General features: G+C 40.3%; 2 protein-coding genes across 3 annotated transcripts; both read left to right on the forward strand.

Moving 5' to 3' along the window:
• The first annotated feature begins 6,167 nt into the window (after positions 1 to 6,167).
• On the forward strand, positions 6,168 to 9,397 carry LOC129718224 (uncharacterized). Of its 2 annotated transcripts, none has more exons than XM_055668787.1 (5): positions 6,168 to 6,363; positions 6,655 to 8,824; positions 8,884 to 9,045; positions 9,104 to 9,218; positions 9,283 to 9,397. In XM_055668787.1, exons 2-5 carry the CDS (start codon positions 8,702 to 8,704, stop codon positions 9,321 to 9,323), a joined length of 441 nt encoding a protein of 146 aa, XP_055524762.1. In that variant the 5' UTR covers positions 6,168 to 6,363; positions 6,655 to 8,701; the 3' UTR covers positions 9,324 to 9,397. The 2 variants fall into 2 exon arrangements, with proteins under 2 accessions (XP_055524762.1, XP_055524761.1); XM_055668786.1 differs by lacking the exon at positions 6,168 to 6,363 and adding an exon at positions 6,379 to 6,525.
• A 5,633-nt stretch (positions 9,398 to 15,030) lies between these two features.
• LOC129718223 (uncharacterized) lies at positions 15,031 to 15,916 on the forward strand. Its single transcript, XM_055668785.1, has 2 exons — positions 15,031 to 15,738; positions 15,799 to 15,916. The coding sequence occupies exons 1-2, from the start codon at positions 15,135 to 15,137 to the stop codon at positions 15,882 to 15,884; spliced, it is 690 nt and encodes a 229-aa protein (XP_055524760.1). The 5' UTR covers positions 15,031 to 15,134; the 3' UTR covers positions 15,885 to 15,916.
• The last annotated feature ends 9,866 nt before the right edge of the window (positions 15,917 to 25,782 follow it).

The raw sequence follows: 25,782 nt of genomic DNA on the forward strand, positions 1-25,782 counted from the left end.
CTTAACCTGTGGCCAAGCGTTTGCGTTAATTCGATGTATTGCGGCAGCAGCTCTGCCTTTTAGTTTTAATAGAACAATGTAAACCAGTGGAGCGTGTGATACTCCTTCTGGTATCTCCCGAGCAAAATGCTCGATATGATAAACGAACGCTTCTAGTTCGTCTAGCGATCCATCAAATTCTGGGATGCACTGCATGGCATCTGCTTTTGGGAACGTGTACTCCATTATAAATATAAAATTTTATATATATTTCATAAAAACAATAAAAGGTACTGCGGACTAAATACTATAAGACTATATAAGGCTTATGTAGCCTTCTTCTTTTTTTTCTAGGTGTCACTAACGATTCTGTTGACCAGATGTGATAACGTAGCGTGACCGACTCTAATTTCTTCGTCGCGCCATCAAAAAATCTGAACACCAAGTTTCGAACCATTTAGTGTCAACGGTTCAACGTTTATCTTCATTAATTAAATAAATAACTTTAGGTTTTCATAGTAATTAAATGATTATTTAAAAAAAATCATTTCTATTTAGTGTAATTAAATTAATCAAAGATTGTTAATGGTTACATTAGATGGCGTAAGGTGCCATTCCTTATTCATGAAATAATATTTTAACGTAAACTTCCAACATTATATATCTCTGCCGTCAGTTACTATTTACTCTTCCGGTGGATATGTCACCATCGCTGCGCGCGTTGCGCTTATAGATGTATCCATTTTTTTTACCCTCTTAGCAATTCACCGCTACTGGTAAGCCATGTATGGTAGCAAAACGTTCTTACCATTGGCCATTAAAATTGATGCTTACAAAATACGACCTTGGCCGTGGCTGGCACAGCTGATCGCAATAACACTGCAAAATTCATAAACAGAGACAGCGTACCCGACAATTAGTACAACTGACTAACTTTTGTATGCAACGTGTGAGCGCGCAATTCGTAGTTACCGCTCTCACGCTCTTTATTGGACATTAATGAAATGCGACTTTACCCTTTTTATATTTGCTAACGATAACGTAGCCACCCGTGTGCTAAAATTCTCTCTTAGAATAATTAAGGTGATTTCCATGTGCGCAGCTCTGCGAGTATCTGTTTGCGTTCTTAAATTCGATTTGCTAGCGGTGTTACCGCCCGTTTGCTTCCCGCTCTGCCACTTTAATTATTTTGTTGGGCAAATGAACGAAAATCGCTTGCGTGCACTTGTCGTGCCGAGAGTTTTATTGCTTGCCGTTTGAGAAATAAGATCACCCGCGCAGCAGCGGCGCGAATTGATTGTTTATACAAATTGGCCTCTCGACCCAAGTAGACGTGATAACCTGTAAATCGTTATTATTACGAACCACTGAAGAATTGTTACGATTGTAGTTCGCCTAATGTAGTCTCCAAGGTCATTTATGTCTCCTAATGTGTATCTCTCCGTCGTTCTCTTCTATCGTCAATAGCTCCTAAATGGTTTTATATTTGGTAATTTTTTGTTCTATCAGTTTTAAAAAAAAAGATTCAATAGATGTTAATTCACTGTGTGCTTCTCACCCCTTGATTCCTGAGTTTCTACAAGGGTCGATGAAAGCGGGGAATCTTCAAAAATCACCGATCGCTCTAAGTTCGCCAACTGATCTTCCGCAAGATCTGATGTCTCAAACTCAAGACAATTTTCTGATAATCTTCTATTTCTGTTTGGCTCAGGAACAATCGCCGAGTTATTTAAGATTTTCAATGCCAGACACACTTTCGATTGAACGAGTGTGTACTGATCTGTTAATCTATTCCAATGTTCTGGCGTTAAATTCGAATTTTCATACTCTTTTTAAATTTCCGAAAAGTCGTTTAAGGCGTCGCTTAATAATTTTCTTCTATTAGCGACTGCCGCCCGCGTTCTCGGCCTGTTTATGTTATTGCTCAGATTATGGTACTCCTGGTAGACATAATCCTTAAGCTCTTTTAATCTTGACATTTATGGTCATAACCGTCTAACACCTATTCTGCTTTTGCAATATGCCGCATAATAAAAAAGGAAATGACTCACTCACCCGAGTATCCTTGACACAGGGCCGGTCATCGTTGTTGACTTCAATTTCGTAACTTCGGCACCTTCTTAATACGACAATTCACTATATCGAATATCTGCCAACGTCGAAACTGACACTTACATGAAAAAAACGATCGCACTTTACAAGTCGTCTTCAGCAGCAAAACACAGCACCTTTTCCCCGCATACGAATGTCACTCGCTTGGGTTTGCCACCAACTCAGTTCACTTCCATGCAAAAAGCGAGAAAAGGGAACACTTTTTGTCAACGTCTTTTCTCGATTTTCGTTTCTCTTTTCTTTTTTCTCTTTCACTAGCAGCACTACTTTCCAAGCTGCTGACCTCGATAAATCGTTAAGTACTTTTTCTTCAGTTCTCTTTTTTTTCCTTTTTTTTTTTTTTCTTTAAATAACACACTCTTTTTCTTCCGCGAGCACTACTTGGATTAAAACTCCGAAAAACTATTTCATTTTTCACTGAACCACAGATATTTAAACCACTACTTTTTCTTTTTGCTCCCTTAGCGTGATTACTTCGACCGAGTTTACGACCGCGTCTGACTTCCGAGATACGTCCGATTAAAGAAAATATTCAATGGCGTGGACAAGACCACGCGCTGTCACCAGATGTGTAGGTTATAACCTACCAGGGACTTCTTCTACCAAATATCCCTGTACGCGCCTTTGGCGCGGAATTAATACACAAGATAACGGTGGACTAACTGACTTTATTTTCGTACATCACTACTTAAATATACCCTACCGGTAACTCAGAGAGAGAGACTTTCTCCACTCTCTGTTTACCTTACTAATCTCTTAACCTATAATCTAGTACCGCATGTACGATAGAACGCATGCGAGAGCATCAACACCGTTGAACCGGCGACTTCTGTTTTGTTTATAACACAAAACTTGTTTATTTTATTCGAGTTTGTTTGCCTGTAGCCCAGCAGAAGGCTGCGCGAAGTTCTTTGCCACCTGTGGCATAATCTGTTGATACATAGAGTGTTGACAGAGACGTTCGCGGTCCTCTGTCAAGGGAACCAAATGTTTCGCCTGACTAAAGCATAGCAGAAGGCTATGCCCTCCTAGGAACAAAATTAAACTTTAATTATAAGGCTCGTGACGGAGCATAAGGTATTTTCTGCGCGGGTGTGACGTCACACAGCTACTTAGAAACCTAACTGAGCTAGGTTTCGAAGTTGTCGGATTCGCCGATGATGTTGTGATTCTTGTGAGGGGAAAATTCGACAGTACAGTATCGGAGAGAATGCAGTTAGCTCTAAACTATACTTTAGAATGGTGCAGACAAGAGGGGCTGACCATTAACCCCTCTAAAACAACCATCATTCCCTTCACCCGGAAAAGAAGGTACAACTTGGAGAGCCTGAAGCTGGGCGAGACTACACTGCAGCTTTCCACTGAGACTAAACATCTTGGAGTAGTTTTAGATCAGAAACTCAGCTGGAATGCACATATTGAATATGTCATCGGTAAAGCTACGAGTGCCCTCTGGGCATGTAGCAAAGCTATTGGCAGAACATGGGGTCTAAGGCCAAGTATGATCTATTGGTTGTACCAGGCAATAATAAGACCAAGAATAACGTATGCCTCGCTAGTGTGGTGGCCTAAAACAAAAGAAAGGTCAACGCAGAACAAGCTTGGCAAGTTGCAAAGGCTAATTTGTAATGCAATTACAGGAGTAATGAAAAGTGCTCCGTCGAAAGCCTTAGATGCAATTCTGCATCTATTACCACTCCACCAGGTAGTACAACTAGAGGCGGAAAAAAGTGCATTGAGACTAACACGCCTTAAAAAAGTACCTGATGGAGATCAGACAGGCCAGCTGGCAATCCTCAAACATTTTCAGCTGAGCAAACATATACCAGGTATCGAAAATTGGATGAATACAGAAGCAAACTTCGAAATACCTTTCAAAATCATAGAGACCGAACGGGAAGTTTGGGAACAAGGTGGCCCAAACATCCGACAAGGCTCTGTCGTCTTTTACACAGATGGCTCAAAAATGAATGATTCAACCGGAGCAGGTATAAATGGTCCTGGGATAAGTATCTCGATACCAATGGGCCGTTGGCCTACAGTGTTCCAGGCCGAAATATTTGCAATTTATGAATGTGCACAAGTCTGTTTGGCTAGGAAATACAGGCATGCTAACATATGCATTTTTTCTGATAGCCAAGCAGCACTTAAAGCACTAAAAGCCTTCACATGTACCTCTAAGCTAGTATGGGAGTGCATCCTTTCACTGAAACAACTGGCAGAAAGGAACCAAGTATGTTTATACTGGGTTCCTGGTCACTGCGGAGTGGAAGGCAATGAAAAAGCCGATACGTTAGCTAGACAGGGGTCATGTACCGATTTCATTGGCCCAGAACCGTTCTGTGGGGTGTCATCAAGCGCCTTGAAAGCAGAATTGAAAACCTGGGAACATAGGACAATACAAGAGAACTGGAGATGCTCAGTAGGGCTACGCCAGTCTAAACGCTTTATAAAACCAAGCGTCAAGAGAAGCCAGCAATTGCTTAGTTTAAATAAAAAGGGACTAAGAACAATTACCGGACTGTTTACAGGACACTGTCCAAGTAAGCATCACCTGAAACAAATTGGTCAGTCAGATGACGAAATTTGTCGTCTCTGCGGGTTCGAATGTGAAACCGCAGAACATTTGCTCTGCCACTGCAGTGCACTAATACAGCGCAGAATAAGAGCCTTTGGAAAAGGAACTTTGGAGCCTTTTGAGGTCTGGTCTGCGAATCCTAATGAGGTAATACATTTCATACGAAATACAGTGCCTAATTGGGAGAAAGGGTGCGATAGGACAACGACGATCACTTCCATCAATAGTGATATGTCTGCCACGAGTACCTAGACTAAAGAAGAGGTATACCACAAAAGATCAAAATAATGGTCGCAGTGGTCCAAATCTTACAAAAAAAAAAAAAAAAAGTTACCAGAGAGGCCAGATGTTTTTGAAAAATGTCTACAACTGCTCGAAAAACCGAAAAAATCTGCTTGAAATCTGCAAAATTCTGTCCGTGGTACGAAAAAAAAATTCACTCGCGCAGGTAAAAGTCTGCAAAATCTTTTAAAAAAGTCTGCGTAAATTTAAGGCGACTCTGACAAAATTCTGCAGAAACTATGGAAAAACCGCAAATATCTGCAAATCAATAAAAATCTGCACATGGACACAAAAGACACAAAAGATGACAGTTCTACAAGGTATGCTACATTTTTGTCTATCCGCGCACACAAACAAATCTCGTTATGAAAAATTTCGTGTTTTGTATGGAATTCGGAACATTTTCGGAAATTTCTCGTTTTATGTTGTTTTATATTTGATTTTTTTGGATGGAGAATGAATCTCCAGTTGAAACACGTTAGAAATTGATATTAATTTAGATTCAGCGTGAAAAATTGCGACAATATGTCGAAATAAAATATATAAAAATGCTATGTTTCTAATAGTTGGAGCATAATCTTAGTCATTGTCATAGCTCATGACTTTTGTTACTGTATGAAACATAAGTGACTTTAGTTAGAAGCGCTATTAAAGTACAAGAAAAAAACGAAAAGTGCAAAAAGGTTACCGGCAAAATGATGAAAAACAGCGTATTTTACCTAAACCCCAGCATGTTTATATATTTCTCACGAATAAAACATGTTTCAGCATCATTTCTATAACTTTTCACGAAAGTATGTTTTATAAGTTTACTTCAAAATGCATAATCATTTCAAATTTCATACCATGATGTATAAAGACATGGTGTAACGATATATCAAAAGTAGAATCGGCAATATTAGAAAAAAATGCCAGCGAGTAGGTTTGTTTATAAACAACTAGGGCATGAAATTATCGCATCTCATAATATATCATTTGGATGCATTTAAATTATAAATATGGCAATGCTACATACCTTGCTACCAATATTCATTTATTTAAGAAACAATTTCCCACTTAAAACACCTGAATTTGCGGTATTCAATTGCCTAGTTAGTTAGGATATATCAACAAACATGAAAAAGTTATTCGCTGTTGCAGAGTGATGCTTCGTCACCAACCCTCCAATGTGAAAAAACGCTTCCTCACCCCGCGCCTAGTTTTTGGTCAAGCCGTTACACCATGTTCTACTCATCATGATTTCATACAAAATTGGAAAACGTTCATAACGCTCACTAATATTAATGCATCGACGTGAATAGCATACCTTTTAGAACTGTCATTTATACTTGGACTCGTGAGTCGCGACCAGCGATGTCAAGTAATTTTATTTAAACTCAGGAGGAATGCGTAAAATAATAATTAAAAATCAGGTTCAATCATGGTTGCTCTACTTTTTTATTTTGTAGTCAAATTCGCCTGAGCAATTTATATGAAAATTATTCTTATGAATCTACAGTTTTTCCGTAGTTTTATACCTAAAATAATTGAATTTGATTAGCTTTGAAAATCGATTGCGCCGTGCTACTTCTTTGGTTAGCTCCAAATATTTTGTTGCTAGTATTTCTTGCTTTGGTCACTATCGCACCTGAATTTTTTTTCTATTTCGTTGATCGAGTACTCGGAAGAAAATATGAACACATTTTGAAATGTTATTTTTGCAGGGTATTGACATCGACAAGGTTTTTGAAAGAACTGAAGAAGGAAAATGCATCTTGGAAAAACTGAAGCAGAACGAAAAACCGAACGACACAACCATAAAAAAGATCACCCATATACTCTGTAATTACCTAAAAGACGCCTATAGTGTGGAAGTATTCAATCTAGAAAGCTGTATATGTATGATTTGAACTATTACAAATTTTCTAGACGCCCCACGACATATCATAAAAACCTCATTGCACAAACTCTTGTGGCTAAATATCCGGCTTTGGCATCAACGGTGTCGGTTGTTCCTCACGTTCGTTTTTAATAACAATAATTTTTAACCATTTAAACTTCCCTACCCATGGGTGGAGGACTTGACGGTGATCTGTCAAGCGTATTTCCTAACGCAATTTTTGATTAGACAACTAATAATATAAATAATAATTTTTTATTTTATTTTTTATGCCCAGCTGAATAATATAAATAATAATATAGTAATAACATAATAGTAATAACTCAATATTCAATAATCACCATAATAGCATTCGTTATGTTTGATTACGCTTGACTTATCACACCGCTGGTTTTAGTCTCGCACGACCTAACAAAACTAAATACTGGCGGGGTCGGTAGGGCTTAAGCGAGGTTTATACTAACCCTAACATTACTAACAAAACCTCGTGACTGACGTCCACCCATTGCACTCATAGATATAAAGTTGCATTACTAACCCTTCTAATTTCTCTCACAACTACTACTACTACTCATATTATCATTTTTCTATATATACATGTGTGTGTGTGTTTTTTTTTCTTCACTAAATATCAGCTATTTTAACTGCGCGAATTTCTTTATTCCCATATGTCAATCCCAGTTACAATCTGACTGCTGTCGGAACGTTTCTTTTTTCTCTTTGATTCGACCCATTATCGCGCATTTGGCACCTCAAAAATAGTTAGTCGCGCATCGTAACTTTTGTTAATTTCGGTATACCAATGCCCCATGCATTGAACGTCGACAGCTGTCTGGCATGTCTTTCTTGCTTGCGTCGTGAGTTGCGGGGTCGTTTCTTTATTCCAGGGGCGGGTGTGCTCTGACCCAGTGGAATAAAGAAATTCGTTATCAGTTGTACGTTTTTCCCTTTTTCTGCTAGAATGACTCTTGCGTCTATGGGTGGTTAAAGGGTTTAAAATATGTTGACAGCGTAAATGTGGATGTGTGTTGATTGTACTGTTTGGTTTTGTTGTTAATCCACTCCCTTCTCTCTCTTTTTTTTATCGTTCTGCGGCTGCGAGATGAAAATTGCCGCAGTAGAACAACGAAAAGAACCAGGTACGTGACATAGGGCAGGAACGCGAACGGTCTTGCATGGGACATGTCAAAGAGAGCGATCGAGGACAGATGACGGCATGAATAAAGGTAGCAGACGTGAGGAGGAACGACCAAGAACACGAGGAAGACTGCCGACATATATACCAACGGTTGGATGGCTTGGAAAGGTATAGCCAACACTACTGTGGTATGTAAGGTAAAATCGGTAATATGAACCGGTGATAACAGGTACGTTTTTCATTCAAATCATATATTTACCGTCGAGCAGGGGCCTAGTGTGGTTGGTAACGTCTCCGTCAACCACGCTCGACGCCTGGGTTCGAATCCCACCGCCGACATACCGACCTCCAGTCCAGAGTAAATTTGTTCATCTGTGACTTTGGTCTTGTCAGGTCGAATTGCTCCTGGAGGTTTTGACCTTACATTCATTATATAACTTGGGCCTAGTGCAACAGTAACCAATAAAACAATCCGAAACCAAACTTGGAATCTTTCAGATAGCCGTAAGGCCGCAGTGTCGAAGTAAGCAACATGGCTACGCTCTTCTGTAATGCTGTTAGATTCCGCTCGAAGTCCCAGCCTTAGATTCCAGCGTATTAACGCTACAGCTGGACATTGAAAAAAAAAAAAAAATTTTAACCTTTAAACTTAATTAACCTTGTGTTATGGGCTCTCTGGTTCTATGAAAATGGCAGGGGAGAAGGACGACATGCAGGCAAGCTCCATTATCACATGGAGTATTTAGCGAAACAATCTGACCAACGTGTCATTCGCAGAGAATCATTGAAATCAAAACCCAAGGAGGTAGAGGCTGTTGAGGATACCGAAATGACTGATATAGAAATGAGTTCAATGGTCAGTTTTTTATTTTTGTAATATGTCGAAATAATATTAACTTCATTTCATCATATCAGATCGAGGAATTGAAATTTACTACTCCCACTACCGCAAACAAAGCACGCATAGTGCATATTTTGGAAGAAACGTATAACCACCGTGATACTTTTCGTAAAAATAACGATTTTGCATCATATTTAGAAAATTTTCCCCCGGCATCAGCATACAATGGACAGATGGTAAAATTTACACTTTCGTAAAATTTATTTCAGTTTGAACTGATATATTTTGTTATAGATTGCACTTGATTTTGCAAGAATGTTTGGTTTAACAGATTTTCAAAACAAATGGACTGGTTGGCAAAACCGAATATTAGCTGGGTTCAATCATCTGTTCGAAGAACTCGACGATGGTAATTGCAACATGAAACGTTCTAAATACATACTAAGCTTATTTCGTTCAACGTTCTTCAACAGATTTTATTCGATGTCTAGCTATTGTGCGAGCAAAAAAGTAGGAGGGTGGTATTCAAGACACGACCGCATGACGTTGGACTACGGTATTCTTATATTCCATTAAAACAAATAATAGAGAGAATTGCAACTCTATTATTTGCTGCAATTTTATCTTACAGTGCATTTCTGGATGCTGAGACGTTAAAACGTTATAAATAACAATATATACTGAAAGAATGGATATCTTTTATTTAATCGCTGTCATTTCATACATATTCGAATCAACCCTTTGTTTGCTGCACTACCAAGACAATCATTTAATTGAGCGAATTGGTAAAATTTTCCTATCTAAGAAAAAAGCAAACGTAACGAAACTATCTGAAATTGGAGCCCAGAACGATTCAACCGCAAATTTTAAATTTGAAAATTGTTTGACATTTAATCGATAAAACTCATGCTAGGTTAGTTCCAGCCCAGCATATAACTTCATGTATTTGAAAAAAAAAACGTTTGGTTCAATAACTCAATATAGCAAGAGCTCAATCACACGTTTTTCGGTAGTTGTTATCAAGGTTTGGGCGAGTGACAGGAAAATATCTTAACTTCTTCAGTTGTGATTTAGAGCATTTCTAATTGTTTTGTTATTTTTCACAATAGCGACAAGTTTGTTTCTTTCTCTGTGTGCGAGAAACAAAATCAAAACCGCGTACCGAGAAACAAAAACGAAAATTTAATGAATGCTCATTGAGAAAACTTGTAACTCTTTTTACCAATAACTTATGATACTCAAAAGAACCCGTTTTGATCTAAATCAAATTTCTAGTAAATAAGTGTTGATCATTCATAGGTAGTAATTTTTCCTCGATGAATAAAAACTGGCTGAAGAAGTTAAAATCGCTGCTGTAAAATCAAATTCACAACTGTGTTCGTTAAGACGTTTAAATATTTTCAATGACAATAATAATCTTCGATAAACACCCGCTATAGTTATTCACACACATGCTATAACTATCTAAACACGCGTTAAAACTATTCATACACACGCTGTAGCTATAGCTATCCATACACACGCTATTCCTTTCCATACATCCGATACAACTATCTATAGACACGCATAAGCTATCCAACCATGTGCTATTACTGTCCATACATACGCTATAACTAATCATTACACACGCAGCAGCTATCCACACACAAGCTCTAACTATCCGTACACACGCTGAAGATATACACGCAATAGCCATAATATGCTACACATGCTAGTGTCTTACACACGCTATAGCTAGCCATACACACGCAACAGCGCCATCCCTATCATCGCAAATGTCATAGCAATACAGAAGCACATACGCTATATGTGCACACTGCACACACACTAAATGGCGGTAGCTTTCCTAGTGGCGGTGCTGGCTCGTGCAGTTTCTGGCTGTTTTCACCAACGATATCTGAATTGGATTACCGCTGGTGGGGTCCAACTCAGATCGAAGGAGCACCGAACTGAATGAAGAAATGCAGCTTCCCACTACCTCCGCCGCTGCTGCCTGATACCACCGCTCTGGTTCTGCTGCAGCTCAGTTTGGCCGCTGGAATCAGCCACCGCTGCTGATTATACAAGACCGGCCTGGTGGCCTTTCACTTGTTAACTGATGACTGCTATGAGACGACACAGGCTATTATATAGCCCAAAGCAAAAATCCATCCGCGAGCAAACAAGAAGCGAGCTTGTGATTGGTTGAATGTGCACGACTTTTAACACAACTTTCAACTAGTTTAGTATCGAAAACATATTTGAATTATTATATGACAATCTTGCGCAATATTTCCCCTATCAATCAAGCCATTGGTGTTTAGAATCTGTTCAGTGGTAATGATAAAAGAAGCATTTTAAAACGGTGTTGAAACACCTGTTGCAGCTACCGAAAGCGAGCTCGTTATTGGTTGAAAGCTGTGAGACTGTTTACAAAGTCAGATCGGTTGTATCCGTTAGTGTCGACTGTGCTTGTGAAGAGAGGTGGTGATTGGTTGCTCGGTATGATTTAGACAATCGATGTGATTTATCAATTTTTCAATAGTGTATCTCGAACAATAGGTTATTTTTGTTACATAAATTCAACCGTAAAAGAATTTCTGATCGGTTGATGCCAAAGCCTCGAAATTCTGAAAAGAAATGACTGATATATAAGCGCTCAAAACCTGACCACTTTTCCCTGGTTTTCCCCGGTTGAATTACTAGATTTTCAAATTCAGGTGCCTAACTTCGATATAGACGTTAGTCCAACGTCAAAACCCTTCTCGAGGCTCAAAACGAATTCGCGAGGACAAAAATGCTAATAGGAATCCTCTGCACGGAATTATTTCTTGGGTTGGGCTAAGTTGGTATAACAATACATTTGATAATAGAGCAATCAGTAAAAATGTTTTATCTGCGCAGGAAGACGATCCGATTTCCACAAACAACTGTATACCATTATTAGTTGTAAAAGGTAGCATGCTGCAAGGAGATGGGGAATGTTTCTTGACTTGGAAAAACAATATTATGCCTGTTGATAGTATTACTCTCGGTTTTGAAAAACTATGCCAATCTTGTTGGACAAAAATGACTACCTTAAGATACACACCTTGTTTATACAAGATGATCGTTACCTTCGAACATACGTTACATTGATTTGTTCTTTCTTCATTCTTTCGTTACCCTTGCTATATGAAATACACGTTTCTTTTATTCGCTCAGCAAACCGCGTGCTTTATTGGTTTTTCATCACAGTTTTCCTTTTTCGTGTGATCCCACGGACTCTGCAGGTGGATTAATTCTACAGGTTATCGGTCCCAGTATCGATTAAGTTAAATCTGGTGAATAAACGTGAAAAGCTGTGTACCGGAATATTCATTATTTTCCGAGGACTGTGTGCGGAGAAAAGGAGCAGATAATAAGATGGCGGAAAGCGTGAAAATTACGTTTGCCAAACTCAACAACAGCAATTATGTATCTTGGAAGTACCGAATGCAAACGATGCTTGAACGAGATGACATTTGGGAAGTTGTTAAAAAGATCAAACCAGAGGAAATTGACGGTGCGGCGTTGGAGCTGTGGAATAAAAATGACCGAAAAGCTCGCACGACCATTGCACTTTTCGTGGAGGATAGTCAGTTACGTTTTGTGAAAAAGGCTATAACTGCACGGGAGATGTGGCAAAATTTGCAATCTCACCACGAGAAAGCAACGATCGGGAACCAGGCGTCACTCCTTCAGCAACTGTGTGGTTTGAATTTGGATGAAAACGGCGATGTAGAAAAACATATCGAGCAGGTGGGTCACTTATTCGAAAGACTCGATAATGCTGGTGTTGAACTGGGGGAGCTGCTACGAAAACGAACGTGTTTCAGAAAACTGAAAGTAATAAGTGTTTTTACTGCCACCAGTCGGGGCATTTCAAAAGAAATTGTCGGAAGTTTCTCGCATCGAAGAAAGAAGAAAACTCGGAGAGGTCGAAGAAACATGCTACAGAGCAACAAGCGAAGCACGTAAAGGCACAGCCAGTGTCACAGAATCGAGCAGGAAAGAGCAGTTCAGTGTGTGGCGCGGTATGTTTTCTGGCAGGAAATGTAATTCCTGATGCTTGGACCATTGACAGTGGCTGCACTTGTCATATGACGAATGACCGCAGTTTCTTCAACGTATTCAAGAGAGATGTCATAATCGAGGTTACGTTGGCTGATGGAAGCAAAACTAAATCTGCTGGATGTGGTAGTGGCATTGTCTTCGGTTTGAACGATTTGGGAAATCGTGTAGCTATTACACTGGAGAATGTCTTGTACGTGCCTACGTTGGAAGGAGGTCTCATATCAGTCCGGAAATTAGCAGTAAAAGGTTTCAATGTTATCTTCAGAGCGAATCACTGTGAAATTAAATCAACTGATGGTGTTGTTGTTGCGGTCGGTGAGACGGCTGGAAATCAATACAAACTGAAAATAGCAGAGCGTTGCATGGTAGCTACTTCGAAGCACCATGGGCTATGTCAACACACTTGGCATCGTAGAATGGGACACCGGAGCGTGGATGTTATAAGCGATATACAGTCTAAGGGATTGGCGAATGGTATATCGTTGACAGATTGTGGAGAGCGGATCGTGTGCGAATGTTGCCTCAAAGGAAAATTAACACGAAATCCTTTTCCTCAAATAATAAAGCGTCAGTCAAAGCAGCCTCTAGATCTCATACACACCGATCTCAGCGGTCCTATGGAAAACCTGACACCAAGTGGCAATAAGTATTTTATGGTCGTTATCGACGATTATAGCCGGTTTTGTGTAGTATTTTTTCTAAAGGCTAAGAGTGAAGCTGCTGACAAAATAATAGAGTACGTACGTTGGGCGGAAAATTTGTTTGGTCGCAAAGTTAAAGTTGTGCGATCAGATGGTGGTGGAGAATATACCTGCGAAAGACTGAAGGAATTTTATAAAGCTGAGGGGATCAGAGCACAGTATACAACTCCGTACTCACCTCAGTCCAACGGTACAGCTGAAAGGAAAAATCGAACGCTACAAGAAATGGCAAATTGTATGCTATTGGATGCAGACATGGATAAACGCTTTTGGGGAGAAGCAGTTCTTACAGCTGCCTATATCCAAAACCGAATGCCATCGAAAGCAGTAGACCGTACTCCGTTTGAGTTGTGGACCGGATCAAAGCCGGATCTTTCGAAACTTCGTATTTTCGGATGTCACGCTTATGTGCACATTCCAGACGTAAAAAGGAAGAAGTTCCAGCCAAAAGCACAAAAGTTGGTCTTTTTGGGATACGCTGATAATCATAAAGCGTATCGTTTCGTGGATTGTGAAACTGATAAGATTGTTATTAGTCGAGATGCACATTTTTTGGAATTAGGCAATGGATCAGAGCAACAAGAGGAGAAGATGATGGAACCAGAGACTGAACAGAAAGCTAAATCGGATACTGAAAACGGAAATTAAAATGAAATATTTATAGATAATGGTCATCAGGAAGCGGTAGAGCTTGATACTCGTGAGGATTCGGTGTATGAAGATGCGAGTGACACGAGTGATTTTCTTGGTTATGACGATTACGAAGCAGAACAATCAATGAGGAGAGAGGACCGGCATGGACGTGGAGTATTACCAAGTAGATACGATGATTTCATTGTCGGACAAGTATAGAGTGATGAAGAACCCTACGACTTCGAAGAAGCCATGGCTGTTCCCGAATGGAAGGAAGCAATGCGTGAGGAAATGAAGGCACATGAGATTAACAAAACGTGGAGCCTTGTTGTTTTACCTATAGGAAAAAGAATTATTGGATCAAAATGGGTATTCAAGCTAAAAAGAGATGAAACAGGAACAGTGGTCAAGCATAAGGCGCGTATTGTAGCTCAGGGCTACGCACAAGCATTTGGGATCGATTACTCGGAAGTATTCGCTCCAGTCTGGAGCAATATGATGTAAAAATGGCGTATTTAAATGGTACGATCGAAGAGGAGCTGTATATGAGGCAGCCACCTGGGTTTGAAGTAGCAGAACAAGGTATCGTATGCAAGTTACAAAGAAGTATATACGGGCTCAAACAATCTGCACGTTGTTGGAATAAGGCACTACACGCAGTTGATTCCGATTCGTGCCTCTACGTACGTCAGAATGCTGGCGTTACAATCTATTTGCTTGTGTATGTTGATGATTTGTTGATGGGATGCGTCGATGAATCAGAAATCGATAAAATTTTCATTGAATTAAGAAAAAGATTTGACATTACGTCACTTGGTTTTGTAAGGCATTTTCTCGGTTTCGAAATTAAGAAAGTTGGCGATTATTACACGTTACGTTTAACAGCCTATATTGAAAACCTCATCAGAAAATTTAGGATGCAGAATGCTCATTCTGCACGGACGCCGATGGATCCTGGTTACACCACAGCGAACGACAATAGCGAAATGTTTACTGATACGACTCTATATAGAAGTTTAATTGGAGCACTATTATACCTGGCTGTGAATGCAAGGCCTGATCTATCCGTTAGTGTGGGCTTGCTTGGTAGAAAGGTGAGTGAGCCGAATACGAGTGATTGGTCCGCAGCAAAAAGGATTTTACGATATCTGAATTCGACAAAAGACTACAAGTTGACGTTTGGTCCTAGAGATGGTTGGAATTTGGTTGGTTATTCAGACTCGGATTGGGCTGGAGATAGGCAGACTCGACGTTCTACAACGGGAGTAGTGTTCTTTTTCGGTGGTGGGCCACTCTTATGGATGAGCAAAGGCCAAGATAGCGTTGCTTTGTCTTCTTTAGAGGCAGAGTACAATGCACTCACGGTAGCCTGTCAGGAGGCAGTCTGGCTACGACGTTTGTTACGGGATTTAAACGAACCGCAGAGTGGTGCAACGATCATCAATGAAGACAACCAAGGATGTCTTAGCTTTGCTAAAGCGGAACGGATCAGCGGTCGTGTTAAACACATCGATACAAAAAGTTTCTACATTCGTGAGCTTTGCGAACGGCAAGAAGTGAAACTTATCTTTTGTCCTACAGGTGACATGATTGCGGATGCACTTACGAAGCCTTTGGGACCAGCATTGCTGAAGAAATTTGTGGATTCAGTGGGACTATCTGACTAACTGTCGGTAGTCATTCAGGAGGAGTGTTGGACAAAAATGACTACCTTAAGATACACACCTTGTTTATACAAGATGATCGTTACCTTCGAACATACGTTACACTGATTTGTTCTTTCTTCATTCTTTCGTTACCCTTGCTATATGAAATACACGTTTCTTTTATTCGCTCAGCAAACCGCGTGCTTTATTGGTTTTTCATCACAGTTTTCCTTTTTCGTGTGATCCCACGGACTCTGCAGGTGGATCAATTCTACAAATCTTTTGATGTTTTTTCAGTGGATTGCGCTGCTACTGACAAACAATTCTACTTATTCTTCAAAGCTGTCATTTTTGGTGCAGGAAAATTAACCACAACGGGAGAAAAGTTTGCTAGATCTCTAAAGTAACACCCAAGTAAAACGTAAAAATAAATGTAAATAACTTATAATGCATAACTGCCATGTTAAAATGATATTACAGTGATTTCAATAAGATAACTATCATAAATGTACTAGATTTTTAAGTTTTGTTTTTAAGTTAAAGTAAAAAATAACTTATAGTAGTGATATGAGTTGTGCGAGCACAATAATAATGTAACATGTAAGAGTAAGTAATATTAGCGAATGCAGTAAGACTAAATGTCTTAAAATTTATTCTAGATGTATAAGTCTTCATATAAACATTCCTATATTAGATAAAAATTATTAAAGAGTTTTTTTTTTTTCTTCACATAACATTTATTTGACACGGCACAAATACAATTTAATGTTTAACGGCGCCAATTATATCTGATGACTTAAAAACTAAAGCAAATTTTTTATCCTCGCTGCCGACTACGAGCTGAAATTAAGTCTAACTTAAAACTAGCATGGGATTTCCAATCAGTGTTTTGTTGTTCAATGGTCGTCTGATAATCGTCGAATGGCATGTATGGATTCGTTCTGCTGAGCCACGATGTCGTGAGTTGGGACAGAGGCTCGTAGTCCTTGGGTCCTGGTTCTGTTGTGCGGGGTCTGGTTGCTGGTTTTGTGCTTAAGGTTCAAACGTGTTCTTGTCGTTTTGTTGGGTGTAGACGGAGGGGAACGGGACTAGACTGGGGCGTGGATGGATTTCAGGAAAACGTATATAAGGGACATGTAGGATAGGTCACGGCTCGCCAAGACATCACGAACAGGAACAGCCGGCTGTCTACCCTCGGCCTGCAGGGAAGCTATTAATTTAGACCTGGCGTCACGGTGTACAGGGCATGACCAAACCACATGCTCTATGTCGTGATAACCTTCACCACAGGCACAGATACCACTTTCCCCGAGCCCAACACGACGGAGGAGCGCGTCAAATCTATAGTGATTGGACATAAGCCGGGACATCACGCAAATGAAATCCCGACCTACATCCAACCCCTTGAACCACGGGTTCGTCGATACTTTGGGGATTATGGAATGTAACCACCTTCCCAATTCCCCTCTGGTCCAAGCATTTTGCCAACTGATGATCGTATTCTGACGTACAAGTGCGAAAAATTCATTAAAGGCAATTGGTCTTTCATAAATATCACCGTTTGTTGCGCCCACCTTAGCCAAAGAGTCCGCTTTCTCATTACCCGGTATCGAGCAGTGAGAAGGGACCCACGCTAAGGTAATCTGAGTAGATTTTTCGGATAAAGCACTCAGATGTTCCCGTATTTTCCCCAGGAAATACGGAGAGTGCTTAACATCTTTCATCGATCGGAGAGCCTCAATGGAACTGAGACTGTCCGTAAAGATGAAATAATGGTCCGTGGGCATTTTTTCGATAATCCCTAGGGTGTACTGAATTGCAGCTAATTCTGCGACGTAAACAGAAGCAGGATTATCGAGCTTATGGGAGACGGTTAAATTGTTATTGAAGATACCGAAGCCAGTGGACCCATCAAGAAGTGATCCGTCAGTGTAGTACATATTGTCGCAGTTGATGTTTCGATATTTATTGGAAAAATTTTTAGGGATCTGCTGCACGCGTAAATGATCCGGGATTCCACGAGTTTCTTCTATCATGGATGTATCGAAAAACACAGTAGAATCAGAAGTATTTGATAAGTCGACACGATTTGGAATATTCGAAGAAGGGTTAATATTTTGGGACATGTGATTGAAATACAATGTCATAAAACGGGTTTGAGAATTAAGTTCGATTAACCTTTCAAAATTTTCAATCACGGGACGGTTCAAGACCTCACATTTGATTAGAATACGAGAAGACAGGCTCCAGAAGCGGTTTTTCAATGGTAGTACTCCAGCTAAAACCTCCAAACTCATCGTATGGGTCGACTGCATGCAACCTAAGGCGATACGCAAACAACGATATTGTATTCGCTCCAGTTTGATCAAATGTGTGTTTGCTGCGGAGCGGAAGCAGAAACACCCGTATTCAATAACAGACAATATCGTTGTTTGGTAAAGCCTTATAAGGTCTCCTGGATGGGCTCCCCACCATTGTCCGGTTATTGTACGAAGAAAATTCACTCTTTGTTGACATTTTTTCATCAGATGCCTCACGTGACAACCCCAGGTGCCTTTAGAGTCGAACCAGACACCAAGATATTTGTGTACCAAAACCTGAGAAATCGTTTTACCCATTAATTGTGTTTGAAGCTGAGCAGGTTCATGCTTCCTAGAAAAAACTACTATCTCAGTCTTCTCCGGAGAGAATTCGATACCTAGCTGTAAAGCCCAAGCAGACAAATTGTCCAAGGTATCTTGCAATGGTCCTTGCAAATCGGCAGCTTTGGCTCCTGTAACAGAGATTACACTGTCGTCTGCAAGTTGTCTTATCGTGCATGAATTTGCCAGACATTCGTCGATGTCATTTACATAAAAGTTGTAAAGAAGGGGGCTTAAACATGAGCCCTGGGGAAGACCCATGTAGCTAATGCGAAAAGTTGCCAAATCGCCATGCGTAAAATGCATGTGCTTTTCGGACAACAAGTTGTGCAAAAAATTGTTCAAAATTGGAGAAAATCCTTGTCGGTGAAGTTTACCCGAAAGAATGTCAATAGAAACGGAATCAAAAGCCCCCTTAATGTCCAAGAACGCAGACGCCATTTGTTCTTTACGAGCATACGCCAGCTGAATATCTGTTGAAAGCAACGCAAGACAATCATTCGTCCCTTTGGCACGGCGGAAGCCAAATTGAGTTTCTGATAGTAGACCATTTGATTCGACCCAGTGGTCTAAACGACGGAGTATCATTTTTTCCATCAATTTCCGGATACAGGATAGCATTGCAATCGGCCTATAAGAGTTGTGATTAGAAGCTGGTTTCCCTGGTTTTTGGATGGCGATCACCTTCACTTGCCTCCAATCCTGCGGTACAATGTTTTGCTCCAGGAACTTATTGAACAAGTTCAACAAGCGCCTCTTGGCATTGCCGGGTAGATTCTTCAACAAGTTGAATTTGATTCTATCTAATCCAGGCGCGTTATTGTTACAGGACAGGAGGGCAACTGAAAGTTCTGCCATCGTAAAAGGTGATTCTATCGCGTCGTGGCCCGGAGACGCATCGCGAACAATATTTTGCTCAGGAACAGAGTCCGGACATACTTTCCTGGCAAAATCAAATATCCACCTACTTGAAGACTCCTCGCTTTCGTTGACCGTCACGCGATTCCGCATTCTTCGGGCTGTGTTCCAAAGAGTGCTCATCGATGTCTCCCTCGACGTCTCGTTCACGAACCGACGCCAATATCCACGTTTCTTTGCTTTAGCCAAGCTTTTAAGCTTGGTATCAAGCTCCGAATACCGTAAATAGTCGCCAGGTATACCTCCCGTCTGGTAGGCCTTAAACGCGTCGGATCTTTGCGTGTAGACATCGGAGCACTCTTGGTCCCACCACGGAGTGGGAGGCCGTTCTTTGATCGTTACGCCGGGATATTTCTTCGTTCGGGCTTGCAACGCGGCGTCGAGAATCAAGCCCGCGAGGAGGTTGTATTCTTCAAGTGGTGAATGATGTTGAATCGACTCGACCGCTTTTGAAATCATTTCCTCGTATAACTTCCAATCGACATTTCGTGTGAGGTCATACGGAATGTCAATTGGTCGCATGCGAGTTGACCCGTTAGTAATTGAAATAAGAATAGGCAGATGGTCGCTACCGTGAGGATCGAGGATTACCTTCCATGTGCAATCCAACCGTAGCGACGTCGAACATAAGGATAGATCCAAAGCGCTTGGGCGCGCTGGAGGTTTCGGGATACGTGTCATTTCACCGTTGTTTAAAATAGTCATGTCGAAGTCATCGCAAAGGTTATAGATTAAAGAGGAGCGGTTATCATTGTATGGGGAACCCCAAGCCACGCCATGAGAGTTGAAGTCTCCCAAAATCAAACGTGGCGAGGGAAGAAGTTCTATTAAATCAAAGAGCAGCCGTTGCCCAACCTGTGCTCTGGGGGGAATATATATTGAGGCAATACAAAGCTCTTTACCTTGTATTGTCATTTGACATGCGACAACTTCGATGCCTGGAATCGAGGGGAGGTTAATACGATAGAAAGAATAGCACTTTTTAATCCCTAAAAGTACTCCTCCATATGGGGTGTCTCGATCAAGGCGAATAATATTAAAATCATGGAAGTTGAGATCAATATTTGAAGTAAGCCAAGTTTCACAAAGGGAAAATGCATCGCATTTGTTTTTATTTATCAAAACTTTAAACGAATCAATTTTTGGTAAAATACTTCTACAATTCCACTGTAAGACAGAGATAGAATCCTTCATATACGCAGTTGAATTAGGCATCGAAGGATACAATCGCTGCAAGGAGAGGCCATTGGGCAGTCAACTGCTTCAAAAATGATCTAACTGTTGGGAGGAATGCTGTAAGAAAAATTTTAATTGGATCGGGTACATTGAAAGTTTCAAAAATCCAGTCCACAATGTCAGAAAATTTCACTAATCCAGAGTTTGTTTCATCAACTGGGAGTGTAAAAGGAGCAACTGGGGTTTTAGATGTTCCTGGCAGTGCTGGGAACTCCTTCTGGGACTTTAAATTTGCCAGCCCAGGAGGAGTTTGCTTCGGTTTTTCCGCAGCACTGTTTGGTTTGTTTGTAACCTTCATTTCACTTTGAGAAATCTTAGGACCTTTTCTGGGAAGTTTAGGAGAGGAAACACTTTTCCTCTTTCTAGACTCCCCAGGATTGGCGTAAGATGCTCCCGCTGGTGAATCGTCAGAATCGGTTTCCTCAGAGGGCAACAGATCGAAGGGGTTCGAAGTAACGGGAGAAGTGGTAACGGTCTTCTTCAGCATGTCAGCGTAGGAACGCTTTGAACGCTCTTTGAGAGACCGTTTTATTTTATCCCTGCGCTGCATGTACACCGCACATGTCGAGAGCTCATGCAGATTTTCTCCGCAGTGAATACACTTTTCAGCGTTAACACTGCAAGAATCTTCCGCATGAGACTCCCCACACTTGCCACAACGTGCCTTATTGCAGCAGTAGGCGGCTGTATGGCCTAACTGCTTGCAATTCAGGCAGTTCATGACGCGGGGCACGTAGAGCCTCACAGGGAGACGAACCCGGTGGATCGAGACGTGGCTTGGTAGTGCAGACCCGGCGAACGTAACTCGAAACGAGTCTGACGGAGTGTATACTGTTTTGCCACCGATGATCGATGCTGACCGCAATTGCTTGCAGTCGAGCACCTTTACTTCGGGACACGTTTTGTTCTTAAAGCACCCTTTGGCACTTTGCAGTATACACTCGACGGACAGACTCGAATCGGTTATGACACCGTCGATCTCCACGTCTCGTGCGGGTATGTAAACGCGATACTCGCGTGTGAAGAGCTCAGAGCAAGCTATATCGTTGGCCTCTTTCAGGTTACCGACCACGACACGGAGCTTGTTAGGCCGGACCTTGGAAATTTCGGTCACGCCCTTGTACTCCTTCGTCAGGTCTTTAGAAATCTGCAAGAGGTTCAACTTTTTCGATTTCGGTCCTGCCTTTGGCCGAAAATAAACAGTATAGCTGCCCTGGGCTCCGTCTGGGTAAAGCCTGGGGCGAGGGGGGACTGAAGAATGAACAGGGGAGGGGGTAACAGAAGGGTCAGGGTCAGAGGGGTTCGGGGATGGTGGCGCGGGAGGCGAGGGATCTACATCCATCGCGCTATGTTTAGCGCACTAGCGCTGACAAGAACACGTACCTTTTTATTTCTCCCTTCCAGTAAGGTTGGTTGTCCGATCGTTCGAAGTAGCAGCCGTTACAGCCAGCAGCACCAATACAGCAGCACCAAACAGCCACCAGCAGCGAGCCAGGTGTGAGATCACTCCACACAGCGATACGACTCGCTGACACTGATGGCTTCTTCTTTTTCCTCGTTTGTGTCTCGTCCACTGCTGTAGCACAATCCAGCCAGCAGCCAAATCGGCTTACGCACCAGCTGGCAGTCACGATGCGAAACAGTTGCACAAAGGAACGACCTTGAACCCGGATTTATTTCACTCGACCAGGCAAACAATGCCAACACTTGTTCACACGTCTTTTGTTTTATACTCTATCGGACCGATCACCAAACACGTCCAGTACTGATGCGTGTTCGGCACAGAATGATTAAAGAGTTGCAGTCGTTTTATTCGCGACTCAGCAAACGCTGTGAAAAAGGCGAATTTGATTGGTCTAACTTGTAGAATCATTCATATATTTTTAATACTAGCATTTACATTTTGCACCCATTCATACAAAAAATATTAGAAATTCAACATTCATTTACAAGAAAAAATGTGATTTATACATAGAAAAACTTGGAGAATATGGATGAATAATAAATACGCCTTTTCAATGTTTTTGCTGAAATAGGATAAAATGAGATAATCTTGTTGACTGTCCTTTAGTTTGATACAAACATTCAACAATGTTTATTAAACTTTACTGATTCTCGTGCAGTTATTTCAAAGATCAACGAATGTCGGTAATTTGTGTTTGCTGATCTTCAGCAACGTGAACAGGTTGAATTGGTAAACCTGTTTTAGCAATCACGAGGCTCAGTAGAATATTTCATTGTTCATCGGTATTATCTGCCGTGACTGTCAGTTGTTTTTGACAGTTCGATTTTCAAGCGGTTTGCCGATACATCGTAATTGAAAACTTTTGCCGATTTTTTTACCGAAGACTCAGCTGTTGAATTCTCGGCACTTTTTTCGCCGAGTTCAGTAAAAAAATCTAAGTGTGTAAACAACTAGACTAACTCAATGCTTAGATTATTGAAACATAGATATCCAACTCAACCAACAAATATGTGGCGCCCCTCCGAGTATGATGACGATTGGGTGAACCACATAGAGATAAGTGACTTCTAATGAGTGTTCAACTGAATATTTTTCCAGCTGCTGAAAACATAGCATTGCAAACAAAACAGCTATTTGTAAATATTTCCTCAACTAGTTGCACTATCACATTCGTACGTAAAAAGGTCTATATCATTTCAGTGGTGAGCTTAACCAGATTCGCAAACCCAGAAAAATGTCATGTTACTTCCAATCAAATTTGTACGGTTGTTTTCAATCAACTATCCTATAGAGATAAGTGACTTTCACCTACGCACACTAGTAAACGTGTACACCCGTGTAAAGTTGCTTTTGTTTCCTCCAAACTGTAAATCATCGCATCTTCTTGTTTCGACTTTTATCACTTTTTACCATTTTTGGTCGATTATGTTCAGCAGCTTCTTCCGATTTCTGATCACGAATGAAAACGTTTATCCAAAAACAAGTTTGATACACATAATGAGTGTTCAACTGAATATTTGTCCTGCTGCTAAAAACATAGCATTGCAAACAAAACAGCTATTTGTAAATATTTTCCTCAACTAATGGCACTAACACATTCGTACATAAAAAGGTCTATATGGTCTAGATGATTTGAAATTTCAATTCATCACAACAATACTAAAAGGCAAATCTCGTGTAATTTTACAAATTAGCGTGAGTCACAAAATGTAAACATCTCATAGATACTCTCATTAAATTGGCGAAGGTGACGAAGAGAAAAAAAAATGCTTCACATTCACTTAAATTATTTCAACATTGTTTATGTTGTGCTTGACGTATGTGAATTTTGACGAAATATGGTATGCTATGCTTTGCTACTCGTTGTAAGTGAGTTTTGAGGATATTAAGAGACGTATAAAACAATGATTTTCAGTCTGACACAAAATCTTGATCAATACTTTACTTTTGCTAAAAAAATAATTTCAAACAGCGCAAGAATATTCAACGCAGTAATGTAAAAACTTAGTTAAAAATAGTTTTAGCAGTATTCACCAAAATAAATATTGTTTCGTTTTTAAATAAAACCTCAAAGGATGAGTGAAAATTTCCAAATTTGATTTTCTCAGTTCTTTGCAAATGTTGATAAATCGATTTGAAAATTTAAGCAATGAATAGTGAAATTGATAATGTAGAAGATCACAAACAATAACCTGCAACGGAAGCTACAAATCGAATAGGAGAACATTCTACAGCATTCTTTGACGGCTGAGGCAGAATTATTAACCCAAGCAGTGCCGACAAGGGATTAAAGCTGTATCGCTAAGTGCTGCCATCTGATGACTTCAATGCGCCTAAAACTGTGATTATTAGCAAAATCGATTTATCGTGTTCAATCCGCCAGATGAAAACGAAAACAAGATGGCAATACCGTATAAGGATATTAAAAATTAGATGACAAGATTATTAGATTATTAGATACAATGATATTGAAAAAAAGGCTTCTCCTTTCACCACCTTGTCATCACCAAATTAACAGTATACAAATTAGTTCGGTTTTCGTTCACGCGCAGCGAAACTCGTGTCTGCTGCATACTGCGAGAGTAAAGGCATGGAGCACAATGGATTATGTTTGCTTTGCGTTGACATGAATTTGACAGAAAATGTATGGACTGACTGTCAAATTGCCTCAAACCCAGCCGCAACATATCAATTATGTTTAGACCTTAAGGTATTGTGCACTAGTCATTGGTTATGCTTGAAAACATATTGTTGAAACGACTTTAAACGACTAGTCATACTATTATCAAAATAATTCAATTATATCATGGTCATCTCATACATTGAGAATTTCATCACTTGCTTTTATTCCTGTTGTAATAAATTATTAGATAGTTATTATTGTGGCGCCAGCACTAAATTAAAGTTCGGAAGTCGGACTTTCGACTTCCGAACTTTCTTCCGACTTTACAAACCTTACAAACACATAGAGTAACTGCGTGTTCACACAACATGAACTGCGGGAATGACTCAATGTATTTGTTTTTGTAAGCCGGACTGACAGCGCAATGGCGGCTGATATGGTTGCAGTGTTGTGAGAACAACAAAAATAAGCATCGGAAGTGAGCCTGACTGCCAGTTTATCAGCGACTTTTTGATCATTTTTAATTAAATGCACAATATCTAGATCATATAGACCCTTTTACGTACGTATGTGTTAGTGCAACTAGTTGAGGAAAATATTTACAAATAGCTGTTTTGTTTGCAATGCTGTGTTTTTAGCAGCTAGACAAATATTCAGTAGAACACCCATTACATGTTTTAAACTTGTTCCTGAATAATTTTTTTCATTCGTGATCAGAAATCGGAAGAAGCTGCTGAACATTATCGACCTAAAATGGTAAAAAGTGATAAAAGTCGAAGCAACGAGATGCGATGATTTTCAGTTTGGAAGAACAAAAGCAACTTTACGCGTTTACTAGTGTGCGTAGGTGAAAAGTCACTTATCTCTATATATTAGTCTGTTAAAAACACCGCATAAATCTGACACAGCCTAAAAGATAGCAATTACCTTGATATTTTTCTGTGTGTGCGCATGAAATAGACCTTTTTACGTACGAATGTGTTAGTGCCATTAGTTGAGGAAAATATTTACAAATAGCTGTTTTGTTTGCAATGC

Source organism: Wyeomyia smithii, chromosome 1 (assembly GCF_029784165.1).
Source record: "Wyeomyia smithii strain HCP4-BCI-WySm-NY-G18 chromosome 1, ASM2978416v1, whole genome shotgun sequence".
Lineage (NCBI taxonomy): Eukaryota > Metazoa > Arthropoda > Insecta > Diptera > Culicidae > Wyeomyia > Wyeomyia smithii.

Coding starts and splice junctions, on each gene's coding strand:
- LOC129718224 (XM_055668787.1), top strand. CDS start 8,702: ATGGAGTATTTAGCGAAACAATCTGACCAACGTGTCATTCGCAGAGAA. Junction 8,825..8,883: donor ATATAGAAATGAGTTCAATG/GTCAGTTTTTTA, acceptor TCATCATATCAG/ATCGAGGAATTGAAATTTAC. Junction 9,046..9,103: donor CAGCATACAATGGACAGATG/GTAAAATTTACA, acceptor ATTTTGTTATAG/ATTGCACTTGATTTTGCAAG.
- LOC129718223 (XM_055668785.1), top strand. CDS start 15,135: ATGCAGAATGCTCATTCTGCACGGACGCCGATGGATCCTGGTTACACC. Junction 15,739..15,798: donor TAAACACATCGATACAAAAA/GTTTCTACATTC, acceptor TTTGTCCTACAG/GTGACATGATTGCGGATGCA.